Source organism: Periplaneta americana, chromosome 7, assembly GCF_040183065.1.
Source record: "Periplaneta americana isolate PAMFEO1 chromosome 7, P.americana_PAMFEO1_priV1, whole genome shotgun sequence".
NCBI lineage: Eukaryota > Metazoa > Arthropoda > Insecta > Blattodea > Blattidae > Periplaneta > Periplaneta americana.
In genome coordinates, this window is record NC_091123.1 from 136,485,962 (window position 1) to 136,508,941 (window position 22,980).

General features: G+C 33.6%; 1 protein-coding gene across 2 annotated transcripts in view; it reads right to left on the reverse strand.

The window, feature by feature from the left end:
- The window catches only part of PolD1 (DNA polymerase delta), a 52,199-nt gene that overhangs the window by 18,464 nt on the left and 10,755 nt on the right, over positions 1–22,980 (reverse strand). For both annotated transcript variants that reach the window (XM_069831338.1, XM_069831339.1), the window contains 11 exons: positions 22,795–22,906; positions 22,525–22,697; positions 19,594–19,856; positions 18,222–18,436; positions 16,502–16,668; positions 16,188–16,333; positions 13,806–13,905; positions 9,754–9,890; positions 6,020–6,185; positions 4,342–4,550; positions 1,247–1,508 (listed from right to left, as the gene is read on the reverse strand). In XM_069831338.1, coding sequence (XP_069687439.1) covers positions 1,247–1,508; positions 4,342–4,550; positions 6,020–6,185; positions 9,754–9,890; positions 13,806–13,905; positions 16,188–16,333; positions 16,502–16,668; positions 18,222–18,436; positions 19,594–19,856; positions 22,525–22,697; positions 22,795–22,906 — 1,950 coding nt within the window. The remainder of the gene's footprint in view (positions 1–1,246; positions 1,509–4,341; positions 4,551–6,019; positions 6,186–9,753; positions 9,891–13,805; positions 13,906–16,187; positions 16,334–16,501; positions 16,669–18,221; positions 18,437–19,593; positions 19,857–22,524; positions 22,698–22,794; positions 22,907–22,980) is intronic.

The window sequence follows — 22,980 nt, forward strand, 5'->3', positions numbered from 1 at the left end:
TCGCAGTTCAGATATAATATTAATAGGCCTATAAGAGAATATAAAATAAAATAAAATAGGAAATAAAATTAAAATTACAGTTACAGAAATTATATAATATAATATTAATATAAGAGAAATATAGAAAAAAAAATAAATAAATAAAATGAAATAGGAACTAAAATTTAAATTTCAGCGGCAATGGAATTATATAATATAATATTAACACTAGAGAAGAATAATATCGCACGTGAAAAGTAGGACAATATATATATATATATATATATTTTTTTTTTTTTTTTCAAAATTATAGAATACAAATATAATATTGGTTGATTAATTCATACACATAGGCTATAAATTTATTTAATCAAATTGAAGATATTAACACGTTTCTAATTTTCTTGTTATATGTTAGTGGATTACATGTTAGAAGTTCTGGGTGTAATTTAGCTAAAGCATTGTACAACCGAGGGCCAAAATTAATGCTTTGCTTTAGACCAGCAGATGTGAGACATTTAGGTTCTACTAATGTTGAATTAATATTTAGTTTTGTGTCATACTGTGTCTGTAATATAAACTTATTAAGATTTTTATGATAAAATTTTAACTGCATATACTTATAAATTTGTTCAATATTAAATACATTAAATTCAGAATAAATTAATTTAGTTGAATAATCAAAACGTTTCTTCAAACAAATTTTAATTATTCGTTTTTGTAGTAAATTTAACGGACTAAGATTAATTTTTGTACTTCCACCCCAAACAATTATACCATATTGAATGATAGACTGAATAATGGCCAAATAAACATTTCATAGAACTCTAATAGGTAAGTAGCATCGAAGATTAACGAATTTATAAATTGTTTTACGAATCTTCTTACAAAGATAAGTAATGTGATGAGACCATTTTAAATTCCGATCAATAATGATACCCAGATATTTCACATACGTGGCTTCTTTCAATGGTGGACATTTACAACTTTTGGGACCTAAACAATTTTCACTGTGTATTATTAGTCTATATTCATCACTAAATTTTAATTTTAAAGTCGCAATCGATATAGAGATACTGACTTGCTTCATGATTTACGTCGAATTGAATCTAGTGAGTATGATAATAATTTGTATTTGGAGGAAAACCCATTTTTTGACAATATTTATACACAGAAGCATGAAGGAACATAATGAAAACCGAATTATTGCAGATAAAGTAATGAAATGTATTTATAACAAGCAGTTATTTAAACTTATTCCACTTACACCAGATATCTCCAAACAAGGAAGCTTCCCTACTTGAGCACCTGTGAAGCCATATACGGAATTGGCACTTATTTTCAGAGCGAGCTGTCTGCCATCCAACACCTTCTGTTTGAAAGGATCTTTCTCTTCTTTCAGATCTGCTTTAGCTTTCTTCCTGGCTCCTAGCAGATTTTCTAAAATCTCAGGTAGTAAGCCTTTGCGGACTGATTTATTTACAAAGTAATATGACGCAGGTGTCTTCACATACTCATCTGGTGTCAAACTGCAACAAGAACAAATATGTTAATTATATTATATTATATATTATATTATATATATATATATATAGGTCAGATTCTATCTGATGCTTTTCCAATTCACTGCGGGCTAAAGCAGGGAGATGCACTATCACCTTTACTTTTTAACTTCGCTTTAGAATATGCCATTAGGAAAGTTCAGGATAACAGGCAGGGTTTGGAATTGAATGGGTTACATCAGCTTCTTGTCTATGCGGATGACGTAAATATGTTAGGAGAAAATACACAAACGATTAGGGAAAACACAGAAATTTTACTTGAAGCAAGTAAAGCGATTGGTTTGGAAGTAAATCCCGAAAAGACAAAGTATATGATTATGTCTCATGACCAGAATATTGTACGAAATGGAAATATAAAAATTGGAGATTTATCCTTGGAAGAGGTGGAAAAATTCAAATATCTTGGAGCAACAGTAACAAATCTAAATGACACTCGGGAGGAAATTAAACGCAGAATAAATATGGGAAATGCGTGTTATTACTCGGTTGAGAAGCTCTTATCATCTAGTCTGCTGTCCAAAAATCTGAAAGTTAGAATTTATAAAACAGTTATATTACCGGTTCTTCTGTATGGTTGTGAAACTTGGACTCTCACTCTGAGAGAGGAACATAGGTTAAGGGTGTTTGAGAATAAGGTGCTTAGGAAAATATTTGGAGCTATGCCGGATGAAGTTACAGGAAAATGGAGAAAGTTACACAACACAGAACTGCACGCATTGTATTCTTCACCTGACATAATTAGGAACATTAAATCCAGACGTTTGAGATGAGCAGGGCATGTAGCATGTATGGGCGAATCCAGAAATGCATATAGAGTGTTAGTTGGGAGACCAGAGGGAAAAAGACCTTTAGGGAGGCCGAGACGTAGATGGGAGGATAATATTAAAATGGATTTGAGGGAGGTGGGATATGATGATAGAGACTGGATTAATCTTGCACAGGATAGGGACTGATGGCGGGCTTATGTGAGGGTGGCAATGAACCTTCGGGTTCCTTAAAAGCCATTTGTAAGTAAGTATATATATATATATATATATATATATATATGAAGAATCCACTGCAAGAATAATGGATATATATACATATACAAGAGGTTGATTCAGAAGACTCTATTATTAGTGCAGATAGCGAAAAATGAAAAGAGGGGAAAGCTGTCTAAAATATGACTGAAGTTTTGAATCTAACGTGCTAGAATTTTCAACGCAGAATGTACTGTTGACACTGTACATTGGTACAAGTCTCAATGAGAATGGAAAATGCCCTCTTGCACATGTTTAGTCCTTATAGGGGGCAAATACATTATTGTAATCACCTTAGTGTATTGACTCAATTACGAAATGATGATAATTAGCAGTGTTGCCAATTGTCCAGGGAAAACGACCAGGCAAGAATGAAATTCCTCTGAATTGAAGGGTTCAGAATCACAGTGGGCCAAGCGCCATTTCCTAAAACCATAGAAAACGAGGGTTAAAATGAAGTTATCACCGTAATTCAATGGAAACATATAGCAAGTAATATAAAGTATATACATTAAAACTAAATTATATGTCAATCTTCATTAAACTATGGTATTCACTTAACTTAACCCTTGCTTTCTCTGTTTTTAATAAATGGCGCTTGGCCCATTATGGCTCTGAACCCTTCAATTCTTATGCTATCAATGTTTCTTTGCACTGTGAGAAGTTAAATTACTAAACTCTGCATATCAAGTATTTTTCTCCATTAAGTAATATTATGCATCTAAAATCCGCTAGAACTAGCAAAAAAAGTCACTAATTTGGCAGTATTGGGACTGGTGGGTGTGTGGTACTAGTATACAGCCTCAACGATCGTTGAAAATTCGAGGACATTACATTGAAAACTACATATTTCCAATAACTTTCCCCTCTTTACATTTTTTGCTATCTGCACTAATAACAGAGTTTGTCTGTCGCCGAATTTCTGAATCACATTACATACAAATATCTATATGTATGTAAAACATTGTAATATTAAAACAAGGTTATGAAAAATATTATTTTAAAAAAGAAAAGTAATAATTTGTGCATATAAAATAGATTCTCGTACATCTTTATTTTAAAAGCACCAAATACTGACCCCTCCCTCTTAGCAATTATACAGAATGTTCCAGGATGAATGTAAAATATTTCAGAATAATGTAATTTGAGTTAAATTACATCACTTTAACTTGATCCTACCTATGTCTGGGGCTAACGGTTGGGGAGAAATACTAGGACATCTACGGTTCTATATATTATATACTGAGCCACCGGCGTGGCTTGCTGCCGGTCTGAAGTTGCACTCGGGCACGGGTTCAATTCCCACTTGGGCTGATTACCTGGTTGGGTTTTTTTCCGAGGTTTTCCCCAACTGTAAGGTGAATGCCAGGTAATCTATGGGGAATCCTCGGCCTCATCTAGTTAAATACCAATTTCGATGCTAAATAACTTCGTAGTTGATACAGCGTCGTTAAATTACCAACTAAAAAAAAACTATATACTGTATGATACACTACTTCAGGTTTTTGCACATGGCACTACCTGGGCATCACAATGCAGCCTGTGTAAATTGCAATTTACCATAGTACAAGTATCATACTGTATTAATTGTTTCTCTTGACCTGTCTGGGAATTTTCTTTGGGTAACATTGGAGTTGTTAGCTTTATTTCCAACTCACAACGTAGAGGACTAGTATTTCTGTTTATATCTCTCAAGTTACATTTATTGCCAGTTACTACGCATGAATCATTAGGGTTCTAGTCTTCAGAGGACAATCAAAATTCTACAAGTGAATACTCACTTCAATCGCTCACGAGCTGACGGCTGCAGAAGAGTGGTGTAACACAGATTGTGTGCCATCATGATGCTAGGGTACAGAGAGCTGAAGTCGAGCGTGGCAATTGGATCTGCATAATAGCCCTTCTTGGGCTCAATAACAGTCGCACCTTCAAATTGTTCTTCCTGAACACCACCACCGTAAGCTGGGATCAAGTAGCCCTTTTCCTTAGCCTGAAAACCAACAGTGTTAATAACAGGGAGTGGATTTTTAGGTACCGTCAGTTGGGGGTGACTTTGTGTCATATCACGGAAAAAAATAAAAGTGGCGCCATCTCATGCAAGAATTATTCAGGCGTCGAATATGCATAATTATCATTATGGTACTAATTCTTATTTGAAGTTGCAATATAATATGGATATGCAGTAAACCTAACCCAAGTATAGAATCTGTTATTCCATAATATGGGACACAATTTGTAGGCAAATTTAATCAATTTTCGGTTTAACAAAATTTCACTCGAGTTCGTTATACTGGCATTTCACTGTATTTACATCTAGTTCTGGGCCTGCTCAATCTCTTCATCCTTCAGGATGGCAGTGAAAAGCTTGACATGGATGAAGTTACGGAGGCATCTTTTCCACATGCTGTTTCCAATTATATTCATCCAATACTTTTTGGTGTTTAATTTACTTCTGATTTCTTCACTTCTTACTAAATTTTATCTTTACATGCAACTCCTGCTACTGAACACAGAAACTGCTGGTATTTATTAATTTTTTTCAAAGATATGAATTTATTTACTTAAAATGTTTATTGAAATTACAGTATTGTGTCAATTAAGGCTTTGTGGTATGCCTTCACTGTGGCTGTTCCTTGGCTTTGGAATTCCCTACCGAGTAATGTCAGGGACTGTCAGACATCAAACCAATTTAAGAATAGGCTAACGAAATATTTTTCTAACAATTCTTGTTAACAATAATAGCTGTTTCAGGTTTCTCAATGTTTAATGGTTTTATATATATATATATATATATATATGTATATCACAGATAAATATCTAAATTATCTCATTATTATTATTATAACTATTTCTTACCAATGTTTATTATTGTCACACTAACATTACTTATCCAACTTTCATTATTTACTTTCATGTTGTCTTATGGTCTAGATATTAATGTAATAATTATGTAAGCAATTGCATTCAATTAGAATCAGAGTCTGGCTGGGAGGAAGAGAAGGACTACTGGCCTTAGCTCTGCCAGATTAAATAAATAAATTATTAATTATTAATATTAGAATAAAAGCTACCTATATTTTCTACATTCATATTTTATTGCATATTATTCCTATTTTCAATATATTTTTGCCTATTTTACTTTTACGTACTTAGTTTTTTGTGTCTCGGCCTACTCATCATGACACAATGATATCGGCGGCGGCGGCAGCGGCAGCAGCAGCAGCAGTAGCAGCAGCAGTAGTAGTAGTAGTAGTAAGTTTAAGAAGAGAATGAGAAAGAAGAAAGCAATGAAGAGGAAATGATGGGGAATGACAGTGATAATAAAAACGAGGTGCAGAAGAAGAAAAAGTTATTATTCATTTTAAAAATTAGAAAGATGACAAATGAACAAAAGCTCATGCTTATTATGAGAAATGGCACACACATTGGAAAGGATAATAAATAAATAACATACCATACCTTTCTCAGCAGCTGTGACACGACTTTAATCTGTTGTCCTCTGGTTAGCAGACTGGACAGTGACACACCAGTAACACGTGCCATTTCCATATAATTGATAATGCACATCAACTTGTCCAGCAGTCTGAGTGGAAGGTACGCATCTTTCAGGCAGTACACAGCAAGTCTGCAAATATCACACCACATGCTATATACATCATCATCATCATCATCATCAATTTTCACGAGTATGTCGACAGTATCATTGGACATTTCTTTAACAGTTTAAATATAACAAAGATACGAATAGTTTAAAGTTTCAAGTTGATATATAATTAAGTTGATATGTAATTACTTAAGTTGGTAATAGTTGGGTGTAATAGAAGTACTTATAAGTTAGGTTTACTTTTGCTTAATGTAGGCTTTATTATAGCATAGTTTTTATTTATAGACCTAGGTTTATTGGATATATTTATTTATAGTTAGAAGTAAATTTAAGTTTACAGTAGAATCCCGATTATCCGTCATCCTTTTAACCGATTGGTGGATTATCCGACTGTCTTTATCTCGCTATTTTCTGCAGAAATATATGAAGTAGGCCTACTGTACATTGTATTATCATGTTATTTTTTTAGAGAGTGTTATTACAAGCCTTTTCTCTACGGTAAATCCTGTTTGAATTGTGTCGTACTGCATAACTTCTATATAAAATGTCTTCTACGGGTGTCAAAAGAAATCGTCTTGTGCTAAGTATCGAAAAAAAAGCGTAAATAACTGAGTGGTTTGGGGAAAGAAAAACCATGGTTCATCGCGCAACAGAATATGAGTTTGAAGTGTATAAAGTATGTAAATATACAACACGAGACCTCCACTATTCATATCTTTCCACAGACAGCCATTACAAGGAGATTTCTTGCCTCACTACGAGACTTAAATTAGTGAACTTGTGATCCACTATCTAGCATGTTAAATACAAGGCCATAGAAGAAATTACCAAAGTGCAAGTATTATTCATTAAATTTACAAAAATCTTTTATGGTATGGATTATCCAATTTTTTCAATTAACCGTTTGGCCCACCCCCTTCATTACCACGGATAATAGAGGTTCTACTATATTTTATTTTTTTACTGCTGTAATTATTGTAAATTTTATTGATATAATTATTGTAATGTTATTGTATATCACTGCCACCAGGTGTATACCCAATTGTAGCATTAATAAATACATGCATCATCATCATCATCATCATCATCATCATCAACTGTCAGTCCACTGAAGGATGAAGGTTCCCCCAAGTCTCTTCCAATTTTTCTTATCTAAAGCCTTGTTTTCCTATTGGACTCCAATAACAGCTTTGATTTCATCTGTCCATGCAATGAGTGGTCATTTTCTTGGTCTCTTGACATCCCTTGAATCCAATGAAGAATTTCTGTTGACCATCCCTTATCTGTTCTACTTCTTAGATAACCTGCCCAATTTTATTTAAGATCTTTAATTTTTATTATGATGTCTTCCCTTTTGTCTTTTTTTTTCCTTGGTTATTTAACTATGCTGTATCAACTACTAAGTTATTTAGCATCAATGGGATTGGTGATAGCGAGATGAGAATTTGTCATAGATTACCTGACATTTGCCTTATGGTTAAGAAGAATCTCAGGGGAAAAAACCCAACCAGATAATCAACCCAAGAGGAAATCGAACCCTCACCTGAGCATAACTACGGATTGGCAGGCAAGCACCTTAACCAACTGAGCTACGCCAGTAGCCCTTTGTTTGTTCTCTGATCGGTTGGTTCATTTGTGGTTTCTCCTCGTAATGCCTAACATGCATCTCTCCATACTCCTTTATGTTGTCTGTGACCTCTTAGTAAGAGATCATATATCAGAACCATGAGAACTAATAGAATGTACTGATAGAATACTTTCCTTTTCGAATACCTTTTTATAATTAATAAATCCAATGCAAAGTGGCACTTCATATTCCTTGATTATTTCAATAACTGACCTTACTGTCTGAATGTGATTCATAGTATTGTATCCATTTTGAAATATGGCTTTTTAATCTTGTAGTGTAGGCTTTCACGGCCGGAGTCTATAAATCTAGATTCATTTTCCGGGCTGAGAGGCCATGGTCTGTTGGTTGATTTTCTACCAGACGTTTCGCCTGCAACTGCAGCAGACATCTTCAGGTGAATGGTATCTGAGGTCGCAAAACTCTTCTCGCCATACCTGCGGCAACTGATCCTGTGGCTGGTTGTGCGGGCGTATTTATAGTGCAACTAGCGGGCTGAGGCCTGTTGTCGCTGTGGTCCGCGCCGCTTTGTTCACTGCTCCTGTTCTGGGTTAAGTCCTTCTGTTGTAGTGGCTTATCTGTTCTGTTTAGGACCGGGTACCAACATTTGTTTAGCTTTACGCCTTCTTCCTTGCGATTAAAGTTGTTGTCATGTTTATAGATTTTGCACTTTAATCGCAAGGAAGAAGGTGTAAAGCTACACAAATGTTGGTACCCGGTCCTAAACAGAACAGATAAGAAGCCACTAACAACAGAAGGACGGAACCCAGAACAGGAGCAGTGAACAAAGCGGCGCAGACCACAGAGACAACAGGCCTTGGCCCACTAGTTGCACTATAAATATGCCCGCACAACCAGCCACAGGATCAGTTGCTGCAGGTACGCCAAGAAGAGTTTTGCGACCTCGGATACCACTCTACTGAAGATGTCTGCTGCAGTTGCAGACGAAACGTCTGGTAGAAAACCAAATAACAGACCACGGCCTCTCAGCCCGGAAAATGAATCTAGATCTATGACTTTTTATTTCTCTTGAGGAAAATTTAATGTCTCTAATCTTCTGGTAATTATTTGCATTAACAATTTATATAATATGTACTGCTAAGAGAGCAATAATTGCTCTATAATTTCCCAATTCTTCTAAGATGCATTCTTCGTCTTCAGACATATCTAAATAATTGGTAAATAATTTGGTCAGTATTTCATCTACCTCTTCTTTAGTTTCTTTCAGGATATCGATCGTAAGTCCATCTTCTCCTGAGGCTTTTCATCTTTTCATGTTCTTGATAACATGTTCGGTTTAAATATTATCTTACCTGAGAAGCTAGAAGGAAGTATATCCAAAATTTACATTTTGTGATAAGGTGAGATCAATGTTCCATTTTGCATACAGCTATATGACTTACTTCCTTTGAATATCAAAATATATACACAACTATCCATCTCTGGAATTCGGGAGTACCAATATCAAAACAAGCATTATACATACATACATAAGTGTTCTGCCCATGGGCAGGTCTTTCACTGCAAACCCAGCATTCCCCAATCTTTCCTATTTGCTGCCTTCCTCTTTGTCTCCGCATATGATCCACATATCTTAAAGTTGTCTATCATCTGATATCTTCTTCTGTCCTGAACCCTTCTCCCGTTCATCATTCCTTCCAGGGCATCCTTCAGTAGGCAGTTTCTTCTCAGCCAGTGACCCAACCAATTCCTTTTTCATTTTGATTTAAATCAATCAACCCTGTCTCTGACGAAAAATTATTCGAGATTTCATCACATTTTTATCATGACATGATTTATTCCTTTTCTACAAAGACGTCACAATTCTTTTATACAGGCAATCTGTCATACACTAGTCACTACCAACAATTTTCATCAGTATGATGAGTTAAATACTCACATACAAAGGCCACGATAAAGTTAAGTTGAAGCTTACAATGCAGCTTTACTACATCAACTCACCTTCGCCTGGTTTGTGAGTTCCCATTCTGTAGGTCTGTTATGATAGTGTGCTGAACATCTTCCTTTTGCTCATTCAAAAAGTGGTAACTAACAGCATTCAGTGTGTAGGAACGCAATTTGTAATCTCGAACCAGAACCTACAACAAAAACTTAGAATTAATAACATTTAAAAAAAATTCAGAATTAGTAACATGTAACTACATGGCTGTTAAGAAACAGGTTACAGTAAAACCTTGTTTTAAGATTCCTGTTTTTAAAGAATGATAAAAAATCATGGCAGAACTACTTTAAAAATAATGGAACTAATTCCCCACTTTAAGGAAAATCTTGCTTTTAAAGAATACATTTTTAAATGATATGCGAATTCACAATCTGTCTTAGCGAAATTCCAAACTTATTCCAAATGTTTGTGATTGACAGTACGCACTGATTTCTATTGAAAGTAAGCTTATAGAAATGCTAATTATGTGCGTATGAAAATTGTCGCTTGTTTAATCAACTGTCCGATGACAGGTTTCAGCCAATAAGGCATCACTCATGAGGCAACCAAGTCAGGAGATAATGGGGTAGGGTGGCTAGTTCCTTTCCCCTCTATAAGAAAATTATAAATTTAAAATTAGAGTACCGGTACTTAAAAACATATTATAATTTTGTGAAAATATATTTTGAATTTGTAATATTAGAAGTACGTTTTGATCACAGACTAACATGGAAAAATCACATAAACAAAGTAACTGAAAAGCAAGACAGAGATTAAATATATTGAGTTTAGCAACTACCACTTGGAGATGTTCAAGGTCAATATTAAACACTACATACAGATCTTATATTAAATCTCTACCTTGTATGGAAGGGAAGCCTTTATTCTAACGCTGTCGAACAATCAAATTATTTAATCGATTAACGATTTGAATTTAATCCATTAATCGAGCTTTGATCGATTTGAAAAAAGTTTTAATATACCGTAATACACAATTATTGTTAAATTTAATTTGTGTTTGGTGATAAGCATAAGGATAAAATGTAGTATATATGTATCATTGTATTACAAAACAATACTATTTTAGTTATTTACTAACATAATTATTATGTAGACTTCTAATTTATTGTGTCAATAAAAGAATTATGAAGACTCACCTAGTTAATACTGCTTCATCCATGATTTTAAACGTGAGTGTATTCACATGCTCCGAATTAAGTGCTGCTCTATGTTTAGTAACAATGTTTCCTGCATCACTAAACACGAAATTTTTTTATTCTGTCAAGCACTCCTCCACGATCATTCAATTTAAATTCAAACATTTCACTGAGTTTACTTCTCAAATTCTCATAGGCCTATGACATAATGGAGTTTTCACTTTTTTCACAGCCACAGAAATCTGAATTTTTTCTTTAGCAAACTAAACACACAAGCTTCAGCTAGAAACTCAGTAAAGAAACTGCAACAGAATAGCAGACTATTGTAATCGGGTTACAAAATTTTAGAAAGAAGAAAATAGTTACTCTCTCACTTGCACACAGTGTAGCCATGGCTAAGGGATGAGAGGGGCGAATTCCAGAAAAGTATGTATTTCATATGCTAGGAAGACGAGCTGACAAACTTAATAACAGTTTTGCATTGTGTTTAAACTTTCAATAGGGGTAGACCAGGTCACTGTCCTCATATCTTAATCTCTTTCTGAAGTGTTTGTGCAAAGATTTGCCCTATGCTACCTGCTTTGCAGTTACAAAATAATGGTATTATCACGTTCGAAGTAAGCAATATCTGAGAGACGAATATTTTCGGAATTTTTACTCTGAGTCTGAATTAACAAAATAATAATTAATATAAAGTACAATAGATTAATTTTAATTGACTCAATTATTTGATTAAATATTTTGATCGATTAATCTTAAAATAGAAATTGACTGATTAATTGATTAAATGCCACAACAATACTTTATTCCAACATCTCCAACACAGTTACAAAAATTAGAAACTGTTCAAAAGCAAACTCTTAAAATAATCACTGGAGCTGCAAAATCAACACCTATAACAGCCATGCAAACTATTACAGAAAATTATCCTATTTTATACGAAATTTAAAAAATTGTTATTTTACTATTTGAGAAATTAGTCTGCCACATGATAATTATCGACCAACACAAAAAAAATTAACAACACAGTCTGGGTTTATTCAAATAGTAAAAAATTTTTACAAAAAAGATTATAATACTCCATCATTCCAGAAAAAATGTTAACATCTTGATCCCCACTTGAATACATTTTTCTTAAACTTTTAAAAAATATAAAGAAAACACGAATACAGAAATAATTTAATTACTAGTATTAGAAATTATATCCAAAGTCAGAGTCATTACAAATTTATACAAAACAAGAAAATAATATTGCTAGAGTAGATACTTGTTGTGATCGTTTTTGCCTTTGCCTTACACTAGAAGAACACTCTACACACTACGATGGTTAATTAGAAGCTATTAGTACTGATGTACAACAAATAATTTACAGAATAAATTAATTTACCAGAGGAGTCTTGTTTTGTGATTCAAAATCTGCAATTCAGACTATCGTTTCATTAAAATCAGAACAAGAGAGTGAGAGAAATCTATATCCAAGTCTAAAAAAATAAGTTTCTACAAAAACAGACAAAAATTGTTGCTTTACAATAGGTACCTTCTCATTTTGGATTGGAAGGAAATTAAAATATAAGACTTTTTGGCAAAGAAAGGAACCACAATATAAGAAATATTTCGTATTTAACAAAATTATTAATACAGAAACATTATAAATGAACAATATTAAATAATAATAACAGATTGGTGAGAATAAATCTTGGTGCACAATTTAAAATAACTTTGATTCCTAATTCTCCAAGAAAAACAGCAGACTAGTAACTGGACAGGGGCATATGCTAGGTGGGAGGGGGAAGGTACCTTTGAACTCCCCCTGCCCCAAACTTATGACGCCGACACAATATGAAATTTAAGTTAAAGGCTGGTTCACAATAAACCGGAAACGAGAATCGGAACGAAAACGAAAATGGTAAAATTGTTAAAATGTGTACATTTAAATGTGAGCATTCACAATTAACGAAAAGCTTGCCGGAGCCCGGGATCGGGAATGGAGAGTTGGCCAAGTTTCAACTTTGGCGTACACGTTTCCGATCACAGCCCACTAGATTCAGTCTATTGCCATCTAAAAGCTATTTTGTCGTCATATATTTTGTAGCAAGAAGAACGTGTTATAACCTATGCATTATTTTGTTCTGTGCTGTGCATCATGGAGCAAGTTTCATTTGATGAGATTCTAATATTGAGTGTTGAGGAAAATCCTCACGTTTACGATAAGCGGCACGCCTCGTATAAAGATGAGAAAATGAAGGAGAATACGTGGCTTTCAATAGCTGCTCTTTGAACACCGATCGGAAGCGAATCATATTTTACTACTGTATTGGTTGTATTACACTCTACATATTCATGCTTCAATTCAATAACTACTTTGTGTTCATTTTTGTTCTATTATAAATGTTTCTTCTCTAATTATTTTACGTTATGGTAGACTTAAAATAGGTTGTGATAATAAAGATGCATGGGCATATTTATAGTACCGTACCTAATGAAATGTTTCAGTTAAAATTTCGAAGTCGGTTAACCTGTGTTTATGTTGGCTGCCTTGTACTCATGAGAGAACGCCATTTGTCAATTATACACAAATAACATCGGAATGCGTAAATCGACTTTACATATTGTTATTGACATACATATCGATATGCATAGTCGTCTACATTCTCGGTTTATTGTGAATCAAAAATTTTCATATCCACGTTCTCTGCTTCTCGTTTTCATTCTGGTTCTCATTCCTGGTTTATTGTGAACCAGCCTTAACTTGTTGTGAAACATATTGAAAAGGTTGTGTTGACAGTTTTGCAGTGAAAATGATAAATACTGTGCACTGTCGATTTTAAACTCCTTTTAAGAGCAGCATTCACTCGTTTGATTACTATATATTATGAATTCTTAATAAAAAAAAATAGCTGATATGTAACACTTACCAATAGAAGGTCAAATGGCACTCTTCCCTCAAAGTTAACATGTTTATTTTCTCTTCGCCCCATTTGTTTACTTTGTAATACTTGGTCCTTTATCACAGACCTAAAACATCATACATTTATTATTACATTAACAATGAATAATACCAAGTAAACTTACATGCAATAACTGATAAAGAACTGCCCTATTTAGAGCAATATCATGTCACTATCACTATCGCACACCTTTTCGTTATACGTTTCATGCAGTAACTGACTTAATATACAGATCTGAAACTCTAAATTATATGAGTTTCGTTGAAGGCTGACAGAAAAGTTTAAAGTTTGTGCTGGATATTTATTTCGTATATTATTACTCTGCAAGCCACAATAACATTTCACCAATGGAAAATTTCCCTCTAACTGCCCTTTAATTTTATGTACCGTATGACATAAAAGTCACTTGCCAAATGAGGAAAGGAAATTTATTTTGAAATGACAAATGTAGGACCATGACAAAGACAACATGGATGACTAGGATCATGATAAGGACCACAATAAGGTCAAAGACAAGGACTAACAAGAATAATGATTAGAGTTGCCAACTAGCCAGTATTTTGCTGGTACGGCCAGAAATTTTGGCGAATCTCAACATAAGATCAGAGCCGGTATGAACCTCTTACCAACCCTACTTGTGCCTGTAATTTTATTAAATGAATTTGAAAACTTGTGATAACAGTTTTTATCGTATATGTTAAAAGGTATTTTCAACTATTTTGTGGGACATTTTAACCTTTAATTCAGAGCAGCTAAAGACAAAATGGAAATTTTTAAGTATTCTTCAGCCTAAGTACTTGATAGCTGTGCACCAAAAGTGGAAGAAATTTTAAGAATTAGACAAAAACTAAAGATGCAATTAGATGAAGATATACTCTATGATGAATTGTGCCTGTTAAATGTCGTGGATCCTTCCTTTATGAAAGATACATATTTGACAAGTTTTATAAAATAATGTAAATATTTTCAGGATAGGGATGCCTCAGAGAAATCTCTACAAATAAGAATGGTGGTTCAACATGTGTTTCCTATTTCCGCAAGTAATTCTTTTGTGGAGCATGCATTCAGTCTCATGAATATGTTGTGGAATAATGGAGGAATCATTTAAGTGTGGAAGTAAAAAAAGCTTAACTCTGTAAAGGGATAAATCTTAAATTTTGCTATCTATAATTTTATCACTTTATAGCAAAATAAAAAGAAGTTCTTAAGGTTGTGGTATCAAGCTACAAACACAAAATTAAAAGTGCATTTTGGAACACTGAAGCAAGATTGTTTCTCAATTTATTATTATTATTTTGCTCATATCATATAGCAGATTCTGTCTTCTTCTTCTGCTTGACAAGTGTTAGGCCATAAGGCCTGTTACGGTCTCTCATAAAATTTTCACGCCATCTCTTAGCAGGATGACCCACAGATCTTTGGCCATGTGGTACATAATCATAAATTGCCTTTGGGAGTAGCAGATTCTGTATTTAGTATATTATATACATTCATCCAAACTTGCGTGTGTAAAATGGCTGGTAATTTTATTTACCAGAGTTGGCAACCGTAATCATGATAAGAATCATAATAAGGACAACAAGGACCATGACAAGCACTACAACAAAGATCACATTAAGGATCACTACAAGGACCACGATGAGAACCGCAAGGATCACAACATGGTCAAAGACAAGCACCATGTCATGATCCTTGTAGCGATCCTTATTGTGATCCATGCTGTGGATATTCTCGTGATTCTTGTCATAATAATTTTTGTTGTTTTAAAATAATATTATTTTCCTCATTTGGAAAGTGACTTCTGTGTACATAGTACCGCATTTTAAACACACCATACTTTGGTATTGTGAGGTTAATTTCTTAAGAAAAAAAACAATGTATTCTAGAACTTTCATGTCACAAAACAGAATGAAACACGTAATAATGAAGTAGATGTAATATACTCTGTATAGTTTTTTAGGTTACAATAATAAGAATAAAATTATTTTAATGAAACAAAATATTTACAGACATGCAAGAAAAGCCTGTCTATGTATCGTTGCGTGCCTTCAAGATCTGTTGTGTGTTTTTGAAGAGATTTTGCATGAGAAAGAAAAAAAAAAGCATTGTCACTTTTAATTCCTTTTATTTTCAAAGCTACTTTCGGTATAATTTGAATTACTGTAAGAAAAATGACGAAATTATACTGAAAGTAACTTTGAAAATCAAGGGAATTAAAAGTACCAATGCTTTTTTTTCTTTTTCCTGCAAATTTTTTTAAAAACACATAGTGAATTTTGGAGGTGCAATGACGATATACAGTATGTATAAAATATGTAAACACTATAATATATATAATGTATTACTTACTTGATGTTTTTAATACGTCCTAAATATGTAAAATCTTTGACATTGAGATGGTTTGCACGATTAATGAGATATGGGAAATCGAAGTTGTTGATATTGTAGCCTGTGAATACATCTGGATCCACTTCACGAACAAATGCAGCCCAAGCCTGTTAACAGTAATATTCCTCTTTACTAGGCCTGCATTTAGTAAAATTTATATCGAAATTCTGTAATGACCAAAAATGGCACCAAGATAAAGAATAAATTAATAATGAATTTAGTTTAGATGAATCAAGAAATAACATGTTTTACAGATTCAACAAATAATTACAAACCTCCAACATTTTTCTTTCGTCCTTGTGGCTCAAAATCTGACAACCAACTATTGGTGCACATGTATCAAGTGTAAATACATTTCGTAAAAATGGTTCATGATCTCCTTGCCTAACCACCATATTTGCTATCTGTATCACTGGATCGTGGTTGGCCTCAGGGAAGATACCTAGAAATAAGAGAGGTTTGTATATAAGCAAATATATTTTTGTGTTCCAGTAATTTATTTTACTAGGACTGTATCACCTGCCCAGAATATTCTAAGTTGTTTAATGATTCCTGTAATTTTATTCATTTTATTCTCAAAGGCTGATATTACTTTGACTTCAATCACTGTCAGGGGATTTTGTGCTCTTACAGGCACTCCACAATCATTTATATAATGTATAATTGAAGCATCGGCTGGATCAACATTGTAAGTTACAAAATTTTCATTCGGCGTGTTTCCATGTAATAATGTTGTATGTCATGTTACCTTGCTATACTCTTTGGCTTGCAACTGTCCATCAATGCAGTACGTGAAATTTGTCCACTCAAAAGTTTGCTACCCTATAAGAACAACTTTGTACGTGTACACATTTTTGCAGCTCCTGTAAATTTTACCAAATGTTACTTATAATGTTGTTCCAGCCGACACTTCAATTATTACAGACACTTTTATTGCCTAAATACGATATTAAATGTATTTATGAGCGTCATTCCAAAACTAAATCATCATGAATAATTTCAAGGGATAAAACTGTTCCGGGACCCTTCACTTAGCGCATGAATGCTCTATTGACTGAGCTACTCCACGACATCATCACAATTCTTCCCTTTATATCCATACAACTCAAATGGGCTGACAAGACGCCAGAAACCCAACTTTGAGTGCACAGAATTCTGTGTGACTTAAATTGTGGCTTCCTGTTAACGTACCTGAGTAATGAATATATTATGCAAATCTGGCTTTCAGGTAGAAGTTCCCTGTGAAGCAGGCTTGAATATATTATTATGATATACTGAAGTACATAGTGGTAAATATAAAAAATTTTACTGTGGATATTTCATTTCCTATCAGAAATGTTTGATTGATAAATGAAATTTGATATGATCAAACGATTATAATAATTGTTAAAGTTAGTATTGAGTAGATCAGGAAATAGATAATTCATATATTTTCTCTAATGTTTATGGCTACTAATATTCATCCCATAGTCGACCTGGTTGGCAAGTTGGTATACCGCTGGCCTTCTATGCCCAAGGTTGCGGGTTCGATCCCGGGCTAGGTCAGTAGATTTACTGGCATGTAAAAGAATTCCTGCGGGACAAAATTCCGGCACATCCGGCGATGCTGATATAACCTCTGCAGTTGCGAGCGTCGTTAAATAAAAAACATAACATTCATCCCATATGATTAATTGAAGAGTATGTTAAGATTTTTCGGATCGATATTTGATTTAATCCACCAACAGATCCAATAGCAACTGATATTAAGTTAATAGGCTTGAATAATTTCAAGAAAAAAAAAATTGTTCTAGAGCCGGGTATCGATCCCGGGACCCTTCGCTTAGCGCACGAATGCTCTACAGACTGAGCTACTCCATTACTTTAAACTCCAACACAAAAATCTCCACATATGAGATATGTGCAGGTCTGTAACACTTTTTGCGAAAGTCAATTTTGTACTAAATAAAGTTACTTTGAAATGATGTAACTACAGAAGTTTATAAACTTTCTCACCTTTTCGGCCAGCACACTCAATATCAAAACTAAGGATGCGAAATGGTGCCACTTTTGCCCATTCTCCTTCTGGTGCATGAGACACCAAACTTTCCCAGGAAACATCTACTTCAATCTGACATCTTGACATACGTTGTGACATACTTCGAATTTTCCAGCTTGAAGCAGGTAATTCAACCCAACTACAGCCAACCAGTTCTGCATCCACCATAAACCTAGAAAATGAATTACAAATGCAATTATACTGAAATAAAGCTATGAGAAGTAAGAATATTCTAACGTCAGGTGTGACAAAGTGATTTCTTATGTGTATAATCAATTTAAAATATTGTTAAGCATGAGTCTAATTAGACTGTTTTTTATTTAAGACACTGCCACTGCCACCGCCACTGCCACTACTACTACCACCACCACCACCACCACCACCACCACCACCAAGAACTGTAATTCTAAGAAAAGAAGGTGGAGTATGAGGTAGGCCGTGAATTTGGTTTGGTTAAAGAAAAAGTGAGACTGATTTACAGATTCAGTATTTTGAAAACCTGGAGCAGAAAACAATTTCAGATTTTTCATCTGATATTCTAAACTCAGTACTATATGTATCTTATTTTGCATTATAGAACTTAGTACGCAGATCAATTTCGCAATTTTTTACAATAGAGTACAATATTTTTTCAAAATAGAAAAACCAAATATGTCATAAAGTATTTTAGAAAGTTGCAGTACTGTAGATCTATATAAAATTTAGTATAAAATAAGTAATATTGTGAATGTGTTTCTTCTTTGAATTTTACTTACTTATTGTATTTATTTATTTTTGAAATGATACTCATTTATTGTGACATAATTTCTTTAGTCCCTTCAATGACGTTATAATGGAGTTCAACTCAATTTTTTTCTCCAGTTTTCAGTGATTATTTTATATATATAGTAGCTATGATGCAAGCTTCTGATGATGCAGGTGGTTCTCTCGGATGTTGTGAAGTAGACATTTCAGTTATTTCATTCTCTTTTTTGTTTATTTATAGATTTGCATGATTTGGTATCCACTGGAAGTGTATTTTCTTGTACTTGTAGGAGGAATTATGTAACATGAAAACTGAATTTTTTTTTCATACGTATTTAAGTCTTCCAGCATAAGTGATGTACAAATTTAAATAGCACAGAGTTTAAATTATTATTATTATTATTATTATTATTATTATTATTATTATTATTATTATTATTATTATTATTATTTGGCCTTTTACCGAAAACTACAATACACAACAAGCACTTCATATGGAAATATTAAAATTGAGTAGCATTCAGAACTGATCTAAATTCGCATGAATGCAAGGAAAAGATCGAAATAGAACTTGTAAGTACTTACCTAATATCGAAATCGATGTTTGATTCAAAAGCTTGGAAGGAATGTGATCCAGCTGGTGGATAAATGACGCTTTTCTCTAGCAAACGTTTAGCAGCTGCAATCAAACGAGGTAGGGCTAATGTAATCTTAATGAAGGGAACTTTATCATCTCCACTAAATCCCATTATATTAAGGCGATGTATCAGCTCCACTGCAAGGACAGCTTCTTGTATTCCTTCTCTGTTCGACCTCAAGTCTGCCATCACTGCCTTGTTGAGTGCCATCTGATGAAGTACAAAAAACGTTAAAAATTTACTTGCTTTATATATACTGTATATAGGGTTAGTTAAAAGTCCCACACCACCTAAATAACTTTTGAAGCATGTGGTTCAGTGTCATGAAACTTGGTATGTGGGGATAACCATATACTAAGAACTCAATAATGGTATTACCGAGTTTTTTCTTCTTCCAGTTTAACCGGAAGTAACTCCAACTCTCTTATTTTAAATGGAACACCTAATATATTTTTCTTTATTTTTGAATAAAGCTCATTAAGATCTTTCAAAAATTACCCACACTTGATACTTCTGTACAAATTCAGTGTTGCTAAGTCAAGAAAACAGAAAAGTGTATCGAATATTAAAATAATAAATGCCTACCTAAATAACTTTTGAAGCATATGGTTCAGTGATATGAAATTTGGTATGTGAGGATAACCATATGCTAAGAACTCAATAATGGTATTACCGAGTTTTTTCTACATCCGGTTTAACCGGAAGTAACTCCAACTCTCTTATTTTAAATGGAACACCCAATATATTTTTTTATTTTTGAATAAAGTTCATTAAGAGCTTTTCAAAAAGTACCCACACTTGACACTTCTGTACAGATTCAGAATGCATGGACCAAGGATGCCTATCCTGATACAACTACTTTATCCGAACAGTACTGATGACCAATCTTTCAAAAAGGGTTGCGTGAAAATTTTTCAAATTTAATTTTATTAAATCTAAGGCAGGTATTATGAGAAAATCATAGTAAATGGGCTCTGTCATAGTTCAACTGTAAGTAACTCATTTGTGTGCCAAAAGACGGTGTCGGAGGTATCTCAACATGCATTTGACAGTGGTTCAGAGACATGGCAATAAATTATCAATCAAGGAAACAAACAACATTCTATCTAAAGAAATAGATGTTTTGAGAAAATCAACAAGAAAATCCTGGCCAGAAAAAATTAAGTATGAAAGAAATTATGGGAGGGAAAGATAATCTGATTATTTTAATCTGTATTTTCATATTCCAAAATCACAAATTGAATATCTGTAAAAAAATAAATATTGAAAGAAGGACTAAATCATTTCATTCTTGTAAGGCAAATAGTTTACCATTAATTTACTGTATACAGTAAAACTCCAATTTTGTGTAACCTCGAATTAAAGTAAACCCACATTTAATGTAAGAAATTTCAGGTCCCAAAAATGATTCCATAAGAGCAATGTATTTTTGTATTCGATTTAGTGTAATGTGCTTTAGAATAAAACCAAAATTTAGCAGGAATTCTCGAATTTTTATTCCTCATTATAATGTTTCCAAAACATAAGAAATTATTGAAGCTTGCAGTCATTTGATAACCAGAGGTTTCAGCCTGGCCGTATCCAAGCAGGGCCAAATTAAGATGATGTTTCAGGCAGTTTAAATGCAAAGACTGCTTGACTTTTGGCCTTTCTGACTTTCTGTTATGTGCTTGGCATTGTCATCACGTGTTTCAGCAAGATGATGCTTTAGTAAAGAAGTAGATGAACAGGAAGACATACCAGTACAGAGTGGATCGTCAAGACAGGGTACAAATATTCAGTGATGTACCCATTACATTTGAAGAGTTTGATGATAATGCAATCAGAACAGGTATCCGTGATGTTCAGGAAATCTGTGACAACTAAAGTGAGCAGAATGGTGATGGTGGTGATGAAGACGAAGAAGATGGTAAACCAAGTGAAAAAGGACATTTTGAACTTGAAGCACAGTTGTGATAAAAAGCACACAACACTTTCGCACTATTAAAAAAAATTGACGTACATTAAGTACATATTCAGATTAGGTATGCAAGCATTTTCTGGGCATAGTATATCACATTTGTTTTCAAATACCGTATATACGTGAATACACCATGCCATCGAAGAAACCACGCATCCTAATTTTAGGACGGGGGAAAAAAAAATGGCTGTAATTTGTGTTTTATTTGCAAGAAATTACTCCTACATAATGTACTCCAAAACTAAATAAAATATCAATTTGTTTTAAGAAACGCGTCATAATATTCACATGCTGTTGTAGAAGCATCCAGAACTCTACCTACAATATCAAAAAAAGAAAAAATTGCTAACTACAATCTTTATCAATTTAATGTTAATTGTGGTCCCTTACCTCTATTCATCATCACTAGCAGAAGAATCATTGTATAGTATAACAGGATCTAGTATTTGAGGCGAAGCAGTACCAATCTTATTTTAAATAATGTGTGCATCACAGTTTTTCTTTGCTAAATTCCAGAAAAAATATGTGAGGAGTATTCGCATATAATTGTCTATGTTAGCCTGTAGGGAGGGATTTCAGAAAATTTGTGTATTTTATTGACTGAAAATAAAGAAACCTCAATTTAGTATAAACCCCCATTTGGTAAAAAAAAAAAAAAAAAAAAAAAAAAAGTCCTCTAAAAACGTTAAAAATGGGTTTTACACCAGCAGCAGCAATAATAATAATAATAATAATAATAATAATAATAATAATAATAATAATAACAGTAATGATTATTCATTTATTATGGTGGAGTTAAGGCCATCAAGCCTTCTCTTATACACCACCAGGCAACTCAAAATTCAAACTAGCTACTCAAAATTCAAACTACAGAAAATTCAAATATTTCACAGCACAACAAAGGAACTGTGCTCTTACCTTAAAAGCGTAGCAGTCCTTATTAGTGAAATTGCTTGGTGCTGATACAAAAAAGTATGGTGTGAAACCATGGACATGACAGCAAACGGAGTTACCTTCCATTGTAACACCATACATCCGCATGACTGGTACAGGCCCATGCTGACTTCCAGGCATGCCAGCCACTGGAGAACCTGCAATGATTCAATTATGACAGCTTCAAAAGTACCTGTTCCTTTTATTTTTCTTAAAACACATTAAACATTTCTAGTGGAACTAAAATGACTGTACCTGTATAATGGTCTATATCTAACTGTTGAAAAATCAGTGCATCTTGACGTGGATCGAGTGGCGGAGGATCTGGGCGACTCCATTTTGAACTTGTTTGCTGTATATCTGGACCCTGACAAAAACAAAATACATGAAACTTTATAGTCTTCTAATCAATCAATCTTCTTAATGTATCCAACTGTTTGC